The sequence below is a fragment of the Stegastes partitus genome, unplaced genomic scaffold (genome assembly GCF_000690725.1).
Source record: "Stegastes partitus isolate 25-593 unplaced genomic scaffold, Stegastes_partitus-1.0.2 Scaffold314, whole genome shotgun sequence".
NCBI classification, from domain to species: Eukaryota; Metazoa; Chordata; class Actinopteri; family Pomacentridae; genus Stegastes; species Stegastes partitus.
This window is the reverse complement of record NW_007578045.1, coordinates 125,895-135,440: the sequence shown is the minus strand read 5'-3', so window position 1 is coordinate 135,440 and position 9,546 is coordinate 125,895. Positions and strand designations below refer to the sequence as shown.

At 39.7% G+C, this 9,546-nt stretch overlaps 1 protein-coding gene across 1 annotated transcript; it reads left to right on the top strand.

Moving 5' to 3' along the window:
* The first annotated feature begins 774 nt into the window (after positions 1 to 774).
* Positions 775 to 8,385, top strand: slc29a3 (solute carrier family 29 member 3). Its single transcript, XM_008283462.1, has 7 exons — positions 775 to 864; positions 2,333 to 2,453; positions 2,544 to 2,972; positions 4,217 to 4,299; positions 4,725 to 4,951; positions 5,708 to 5,870; positions 6,360 to 8,385. Exons 3-7 carry the CDS (start codon positions 2,646 to 2,648, stop codon positions 6,973 to 6,975), a joined length of 1,416 nt encoding a protein of 471 aa, XP_008281684.1. The 5' UTR covers positions 775 to 864; positions 2,333 to 2,453; positions 2,544 to 2,645; the 3' UTR covers positions 6,976 to 8,385.
* The last annotated feature ends 1,161 nt before the right edge of the window (positions 8,386 to 9,546 follow it).

The following is a 9,546-nucleotide window of genomic DNA, read 5'->3' as shown; positions in this document are numbered from 1 at the left end:
TTAAGAAGTTAATGACATTTCAGTCCCAATATCTTACCCGCAGAACATCAAAGTAAGCACAATGAGACAGCATGCTTCTTCCCACATGCTGACAGGACTAGGAAGCACAGACCTACACTCATATAATAGTGCTTCATCTCTGAGCTACAGCACACTTTGACAATGTAAATATTCATAGAACATATCGATGTATGCATACACACAATGACTTTTCCTGTTTTAAAAGATGTTTTTCGTTTGTTTTATCATGTCTTGTTATTGCACAGCCACATAAACTCTTTAATCTTGAAAATGTAGGCGCTTCTTGGCAAGTGGAAAACTGTATATGAGTTGATTGGTCCTTCAAAGCTATTTAAACCAGTAATGCTAACTGGACTGGTTATAATGTAGGGCGTAGAGCAGGATAAATGATTTAGAAGCATAAAAACAATTGCTCACAAGGTCTGCAAACAGGTCAGGCAGAGGATCACTTTTTGGCACAAGCTTTAAACCGGAACAGTAATACTTCTGGCGTGTGCGTCTGACTTTCAGAATAATAGCACACTATTGTTATTATTTTTTAATGGAATTTAAGATTTTTGGGGGGGAAATATTTTTAAAGCTAAATGTGCCAAGTAGGCTTCATTCAATGCAATTCATGTTGTTATTTTGCACGACAATAAATTTGAATTAGGCCAATTTAGCTTCAGATGCTGCTTTAAATCTGAAGGCGGTGTGCCGGAAGTCTGACTGTTGTTACTTCTGTCAATTGACAGACGTTTGTCAGCTGACCAGAAATGCAGTCTGCTGTGAAATGGACTTTTGAGTCGCTTCAACACTTGAAGACAAGACAGAGGCAACAGCGAGGGAGTCTCCGGCAGCCAGGTACATTTGTTTTATATAATATGTCCAACAGGAGGTCCGGTCGAGAAGGTTCAGCTGCGTTTGAAGACGTTTGTCAAGACTGAGTTACCCATTAACGGGCTTCTACTGTTTGTTTACAGCGGCGTCCACGCTTAATATATAAAATATGATATACATTTACCTAAAGACCTTAATAATGGAGACAAGTACAGAATAATAGACACGAAATAAGTGATATATTTTTGCTATGAGTAGTGAAAACAGTAAACAGCTGCTAGCTACATACTTTAGTGACGGAAACCACTCGTGTTGTCTGGAGTTTCACTTGGTTTAGTTGTGTTTTTTTTTTCTTGGCTAAGCATCATGTGAACACTAGTTCCTCATTCACACATCATGTTTTAGGGTGCTAAGTCAGCTTTGTGGTGTTCTGTCAGTCTTCCTTTAGCCTCCTTAAATAGTATAGTACTAACCTCTTGCTATTCTAGTGGTGAAAACCTGTTCTTTCTCTTCCTGATGGCAGGATTCATGTATTGTAGTTTACAAAACAGAGTCCTAAAACATGATCGAGTATTTACATAATGTCTAATATGCATGAGGAAATCTATAAACACATAAACTGGAAATAATTAGAAGGTTGGAAATCACAGAATATGAGGAGATTCGTATGAACTGTACAAGACAGCTTCTGATAAGATTCTTTGTCTTGCTCAAAAAACATTAAGCAAGGCCACAATATTCAGGACACAAGATTGGATTAACAGACTCTGTGAGGTTTTGATGTATCTTCTGACCATGAGGAGAGAATCAGGCGATTATGATACTTAGGTGGGCCTGTGATGCATGTTTGGCTGGGTAAGGAATTTTATTAAATTAATGGATTCTGTGACCATTTTTAGTTGCCCGGTTAAACCTGGAAGTGGATTGAAAATCACTGCCTCTGCTCAGTTTCCTCTTCTCAGGTGTGTAGAATAACTTAGAATCCTTCAGTGAATGTGGTAGTCAGAAAACTCTCTGCTACAGGAGTCGTGTGACAAAATTGCAGTGATTGCTAAAAGGCCAAACAATCACATGTCTTAAAACAAGAGGCGTGAACAAATGCTGTGTTGTTCTGCGTAATCGAGCATTTAACTGTGTTTGTGAATTGCCAAGCGATGACTCAGGGACTGATTCCTGTTTGTAGGAGAGCACTGAGTTGAAATCCTGACACTGCTGCCAAACAGAAATGATGCCAGGGCCCCCTTTATTGTTGATCATGGAGCAGTGGCAATGACTAATGCTCTCCTGTGACATTCCACATCTAAATCATAGTGGGAGGCCCTTTTTTTTTGTGCGTGTTTTATACTAAGCATCATCTGAGAATGTGTACCGCTTCTCCCTTCAAGTCTCTTTTAAATGTTTGTGTACTTATTACAAAGGTAGAAATGTGGAAAATACCTGTTGATCCCCAGTATTGAAAGATTGACTTTAAATGTGATCTTTCCCCCTGCAGCTTCACTGAGTCTAGACCATTGGACTGCTCTCTACTGGCTGCAGCACGGTGACATCTCCAGAATATGGATTCTCAACAAATACAGACAGTTTTTTTCCTTTGTGGACAAGCACAATTAGAAGTAAGTCTCATCCAAGTCCCACCTCATGCAAAACATGAACAAGTCTCAGTGATTTTTTTTAACTCGTATTTTTCTTCTTCTCCTTCACAGCTTTCTGCTTAACACGTTCTGCCTCAGTGTTCTCTACTGCCTCAGCTTTATCCTTTTTCTCTCATCTTTGCTTTGTGAGCATCCTGGACCCTGTCTGTGAAGATGGACAGCACAGAACCCGTGCAGCCCAGTCTCAACTCATCCTATCTTCCAGCTGCACTTGGCAACCACATCATATCTGATGATGATGAGGAGAGAGAGGACCTCAGTCCCTCTGCGTCCCTTCTGCCCAAAAATTCCCCAGCTCCTCTGGCGGTGCGCTACAGTCCAGAAGACTCATACTGTTTGGTGTACATCATCTTTTTTTTGATGGGCATCGGTTCCTTGCTCCCCTGGAACTTCTTCATAACAGCCAAACACTACTGGCACTTCAAACTCAGCAACAACTCTGACCACAGCAGCGGTGAGGAGCAAAGTTCCGACCTCAGCGTGAGTGCTACTAAATACAGCTGCAGCATGTTTGTTATGTATGTGTGTGCGCACAGGAAGATGCACATTTGTGCCAGTCTGCGTGCTTCTCACATGGAACTGTGACGATCCTGTGACAGATGCTAGGACTGAGTGTCCTTTCACATCTCACAGGACTCCATTACAGCACGGTAATGCAATTAGAAACACCTCAAGCCTTGTTGAGGGACACTGAGATGAAGGGGGCAGAGAGCAGCAGAGTTTCGGTGGTCAAGTAGATTTGCTTGCAGCATATAGGGAATTTTTCGTTTGTTTCAAGAACCAAAATGGACAAGAGTGTCAAAGAGGCAGGCACTCGTGTAATCTGTATAGTCAACTGAAAGAACCACACAATCAGAATGACTAAAAGATTTTTTTTTAAAAAACAGCAACAAAACTAGCACTATAGTACATATAATTAGTTCTCCTATGTGTATATACTCGAGTTTTTCTGGGTTGATACTGACTAATAATCAAGAAGATAGATAACCAATATTTTGAATTGATCAGTATTTGATGTAAAAATGAAAATCCTTGTGCCAAAATTTAGAATAGAACAACCTCCAACACAAATTTTGTTGAAATTCCTTTGTTTATTGATGTTTTTCTTGTGTTTAATTAAAATAAACTTTTCAACATTTATCGCTCAGCAATGAAAGGCCATGGCATGTGGCATGTTAACCACCCAGAGAGTGGCGTGGTCAGAATACCACAGAGTGACTACAGATAAAATAGAGCACTTTCAAATCATTTATCTTATCTGGACTCGACTAAAAACATAACAACACTGATAACTGGGCAAAAACACTGAGTACTGGATCCAATTATCAACTAGGCCAATGAGCCTTCGACCTGCAGGATGTAGTCACACATTCATGGCGGCATGCAGCATGTTGTGATAGCTGAGAAACCAGCAAATACTGTCTATCTGCAAGAGTCCAGTCAAAATATTTATTTGCAAGAATAGAACAAGACAAACAGCTATTTAATCTGTGAAATTGTCTGTGTGAATTCTATTAATTTCTGCTTTTCTGAGATTATTACTTGATCTGATTAGTCTGAGAAATCATAGAAAAGAAAAACAAGTAAATCATTTAGCTGATTTTTATACGTCTCCCCTCCCCTTTCACTTCCTCTTATTTTGTCTGAGACACTATGTGAGCATATCACTGTATGCTCATTTATTCTAAATAATAATGTTTTGTCTCTTCTGTATCTGTTCACAGAACTACTTTGAAAGTTATCTGGCCATCGCCTCCACGGTGCCCTCTGTGCTGTGTCTGATACTCAACTATGTCTTAGTTAACAGGTTGATTTTGCACACACACACACACACACACACACACACACACACACACACACACACAGAACTGTATTGTTTTGTCCCTGGATGTTTGGATGTTACAACACTGCATTTGTCCTATCTGGGCCGTTCAAGGCCTAAGTTGCAGTAATCTAATTTTCTTCTGGTACCTTGAAGACTGTGTTTCTCTTTGCTCTCTTAGGACTTTGTTCAGTTATATTTAGAACTGGTCTGGATAATTAAAAGCTTAGTGTCTCACATTTGCATGGACACGGTCAGGATTGCTTGCATGTATGTATATGTTTGTGACCAAACAATTCCTCACTTGTTCCAACAATATAACACAACTGCTTTACATTTGGTGCTGATTAACTGATCTTTGATGAACCCCAGCCTAATGCCAATATACGTGTGTGTTTGCGGTGTTCTAGGTTGTCTGCGAACTTGCGAATTCTGTCATCTCTTTTTGTGATCCTGCTGGTGTTTGTCCTGACCACGGTGCTGGTGAAGGTGGACGTGTCAGACTGCAGGATGGGGTTCTTTGCTTCTACACTAGCCAGTGTGGCTGTCGTCAGTGGAGCCTCCAACATCTTCTCTGGGAGTATGTTTGGGATCAGTGGACATTTTCCCATGAGGATCTCTCAGGCTCTCATATCAGGTAGCGTCCTCATTAAGATCAGGATCACTTTTTGACACTGATGTCTTTGTTGCATTTATACATTACCAGTGTACAAACACTGTAGAGCATCCTAATTTAAGACTTTATTTATGCAACAACTTTATATTGTGACTGTTCTTTGTCTTGCCACCACTGACTGTACACAGTGTGTGTGACATTTAAAAGTCAAAATAATTTGTGTCTCTGTGTGTGGGCATGTTATATAAATGAAAAGAGAAGACTGAATACAGTATCGACATGTCATAATAACACAATAGTTTCTCCTTATAGAAGAGGTGGTCCCATTTTTAGACCTTATTTTGGACCACCTTGTTGCATATATTTGCATACTAATGAAAACACTGATGTTACTAACAACATTTTAGATGACTAATGCCTTAGTTCACTGCATTTCCTTATGCACGACCAGTATAGTGACATACACTACAATTTCAATTTAATCAGTGTGTTTAATTTTTCGCCGTTTTAACATGCTGGTGCACACAGGAAAAAAAAAACAAGAACAGGAATGAGCAGAAAAAAATGAGTGAATTTATTGGGCATCTTGATCAGCGGTCGCCACATTTCTGGGTCATGTCTGGTGGACCTTTGTTGAATATCTCTCTCTCATTACCTTTCAGCTCTCTTCATTGATAGTTATTTTTAATGTAAAGAGATGATTGTGCTTGGATATTTGACAGCTCAAGTGCCACTTGTTTCCTGAAGTGAAAAACTAAAGTCCCGTTTTTGCCTCAGGTCAAGCAATGGGAGGTACGCTGAGTGCAGTCGCGTCAATAGTGGACCTCGCTGCAGCTAACAATGTGACAGACAGTGCTCTGGCCTATTTCCTGACAGCTGACATCTTCATTCTGCTCTGCATCATCTCATATTTACTGTTACCAAAGCTGGCATATTCAAGGTCAGTAGTAGCCAAAGATTTGTGGTTCTTTTGTGGGTGCATATGCTCCTTACCAAACCTGCATTTCAAGTTAAAAATGAAGTTGATTATAATTCTTTCCCTTTGAACCTACATAGTGTAGAGTACAGATAGCATAACAGTGTGTGTTGTGTCACAATGTCATTCTTCATACTGTCACTAGATGGCACCAAATGTTTAATGTTTAAATCACACATAGGGAGTGTAAATTCCTGCAGAACAATTGTGTTAAGTGTTCTAAACTTGCCTGTGCCAGTTATTTTGTACGTACAGTTTAACTTTAGAGCTACTGTATAATTAAGGTCAACAATGCCCTTAATAAAGTAAATCATTATTTAATGCATTAAATACAACTGGAATCGTTACATTTAAAAACCATTTTAAATGTAACCTGCCTTTGAAGGCACCATTATGACAGTCTATTAATACCAGTTTAGGGAACAGATTCAACACATCTTCTCCTCTCTCTAGACACTACATGCTGGGCGCAACGCACACCAGCCCAGGGGTGATGAGTGAGGGTGGAGATGCTGCCAGCGCAGTCCCGCCTCTGCAGCCTATCCTTCAGAAGACATGGGTGCTCGGACTGAGTGTCTTCTATGTCTTTTTTATCTCCATCATGGTGTTCCCAGCAGTTTCCTCAGGGATCCAGTCTGTCCACAAAGACAGTGGCAATCCCTGGACAACCACTTACTTTGTGCCCCTAACCAGTTTCTTCCTGTACAACGCAGCAGACCTTTGTGGCAGGCTAGCCACAGCCTGGCTGCAGGTCCCTGGTCCCACCAGTCGAGTGCTGCCTGCACTGGTGCTGTGTCGCTCCGTCATAGTGCCACTTCTCGTGTTCTGTAACTACCAGCCAAGGGAACACCTCCAAACAGTGCTGTTCGCCGATGATGTCTACCCTGTGGTGTTTAACTGCCTGCTCGGTCTCTCTAATGGCTACCTCGGCACACTGCCAATGATCTATGGCCCAAAGGTGGTACCACGGGAGCTGGCAGAGGCCACAGGAGTGGTGATGTCTTTCTTTCTCACTCTGGGACTCGCTGCTGGATCTGCATTCTCTGTACTTCTCGTACACTCTATCTGATCAGGATTTTAACAATAACCAAGTCATGTATATTGGTATACTTCAGCAAGACACTAAAGTCAGTGTACCCCGTGCTGATGGGTACCAGAACTTGAAAACACTGTGATTGCTATGAGGGAAAGTGCCAAAGAAGCTTCTCATTTTTACTTGACGAACATGCCTTAACTCTTTAATACCTCACATTAATATGTTGTATTTGCATTGATGTGATGAAGCTACAGTTGCAATCAGTGCAGTCCACGAGGTACTCTTGTTTAAACAAAAGCTTTATTTTAATTCCGATTTATGTAGAAACAAATATAGTGTTTTAGTAATGTCTTTTAATTTGGCCAAGAAGTTTAGTCAGAACAGTTTTGGTGCTCATTGGTATTAATTCTTTAAGTCTGTAGAACTCTACTGAAGGGATGGAGCATCATTCTCTCAAAGTTGTTTTAATTATGGTGCTGTCTGACACCTCGGTCCAAAATCCCTCATAGGTTCTACACTGGGCTGAGATCTGGTGACTGTGAAGGCCATAGCATCTTAACATCTTCATCAAACCAGTCAGTGACCCCTCATGCACTATGGAAAAGAGGAACTGTCATCTGAGAGACCATTCTTATCTGGATAGAAGTGTTTTATAAGATAAATGTGACCATTCAAGGCCATTTTATATAGATTAACAGTGACTCTAAAGTAGACCCAAACCATGCCCAAAAATGCCCTCCACAGCATAGCAGAGCCACTGGATATTTTACTGTTTGTAAAAGTGTGATTCATCTACAGTTTACTTAAGTGTGTATGGATGCATTTCCATAGGTATATGTTACATATAGCACATGTGCTCTCTAGTCATTAAACCATCAAAGTACAGCAACAAGTAGCCTGTAGACAAAACTCAAAATACATTTTATTGTTTTATTACGAGTTGGTGTAGTTGTCATTGGGCTAAATGTGGACAAAAATTTAAATGTTTTTAAAAGAAATACAGCATATGTGGTCTGATTATTACGAGTTATTTGTGATATTGTGTTATGGGACTTTATGTGTTAACACTCTGATCTCCAGCATCTCTTCTTCTTCTGAACTATATAAAGGTTTGGGCTCGGTAATATATTTCTTCTTCAAGCATTTTTTGGTAGAACAACTTGTGTGCTCAGGGTTGTTGTCGTGTTATATCACTGACAGATGTCCTTATTCTTCAGAATTTGTTGGTAGAATTTATAATTCATTGTTCCATCAATGGTGGCAAGCTGTGCTGGCCAGGATGCAGTAAATTGGGCCCAAACCATAATACTACCACCACTGTTTCACAGATGGGATAAAGCTCTTCCATTGGAATTTTGCATTTTCCTTTCTCGAAACATAATGCTCCTAATTTAAACCAAAATTTTTGGTGTCATCTGTCCAAAAACATGTTCTAATACCTTTCTGGCTTGTCTTCTTCTTTGCAAACCACAGATGGGTAGTACTGTTATTCATTGAGAGCAGTGGCTTTCTCTTTGCAATACTATCATACAGGCTATTGTTGGTATAACCTGGGAGCAGAGCAAGTATTCTGAGGAAATTAACCTGCACTGACTCTACTGTGCTAAACTACTACAATTATACGTAATCTGAGGTCAAGTTTTCATATGTAAAACTAATGTGTTTGAAAATTGTCTACAGCCGGTAAAAGTAGTCCAACATAAAAATCTGGGCCAAAATATCAAATCAGCTACTGCTGATGCCTCTGGTTGTCGCATCCCTGAACTCTCAACTCTTTAATTTTACACTAATGTGGGAGCACATCAAACATGCACTGTCGATCATAATTTCTGACCCTGTTTACTTATATCTTCCCTGTAGATTTAAATGCAGATCTCACTTTAATCACTGTTGTAATTGAAACATGAGCCAGTTTGGCAGTCTTTGTGGCTGAAGCTCCTGCCATCTTGTGCCCCAGCAATGAACCCTCTCTCAAAGTCACACATACAAAATCAGATCAAACTGGTCCTGCTCAGCATATTTATACATACAATGATTGGATGCTAATAGGTTATTTGTTCCATGCAGAGCTGTTGTGTGGAAGCACCTGCAATTGTTGTGCTTCTCTATTCATTTATTCAGGTTGATCCGTAATTTGTCACCTGTCAAGACATTGTTTTATATTGCAAAACAAATGTTCCTCACAAGCCTTTTTTGATTAGAGGCATGACAGTTTGGGGTATATAATATATTGTGTTGCAGAATGTAAAATTTTAGTTCAACTCTAATAAAATAGACATGATGGAAACAGGTGGAAACATAGGTTATTGTTAAACAGTATTGATAAACTGCATGTGAAAATATAGAAGAGTCTGGAATCTACAGGCTGTTGTCTGGAAAGCAAATATTTTTTTCAAGATCTTAAAGTAGCTTTCTTTTGAGGCTTCACTTCCTAAACTACATATAATATACATTACTGCAAGCCACTTTAAAATGTTCAATTTTGCATCAATTATTCTCCGCCTTTTAATTTTAATACAGTGAAACCAATTGAACCAAATGCCTCTTTTATAGATATGACTTACTGCTGCCTGTGATAGAAATACATACAAACAAACCAAGAAC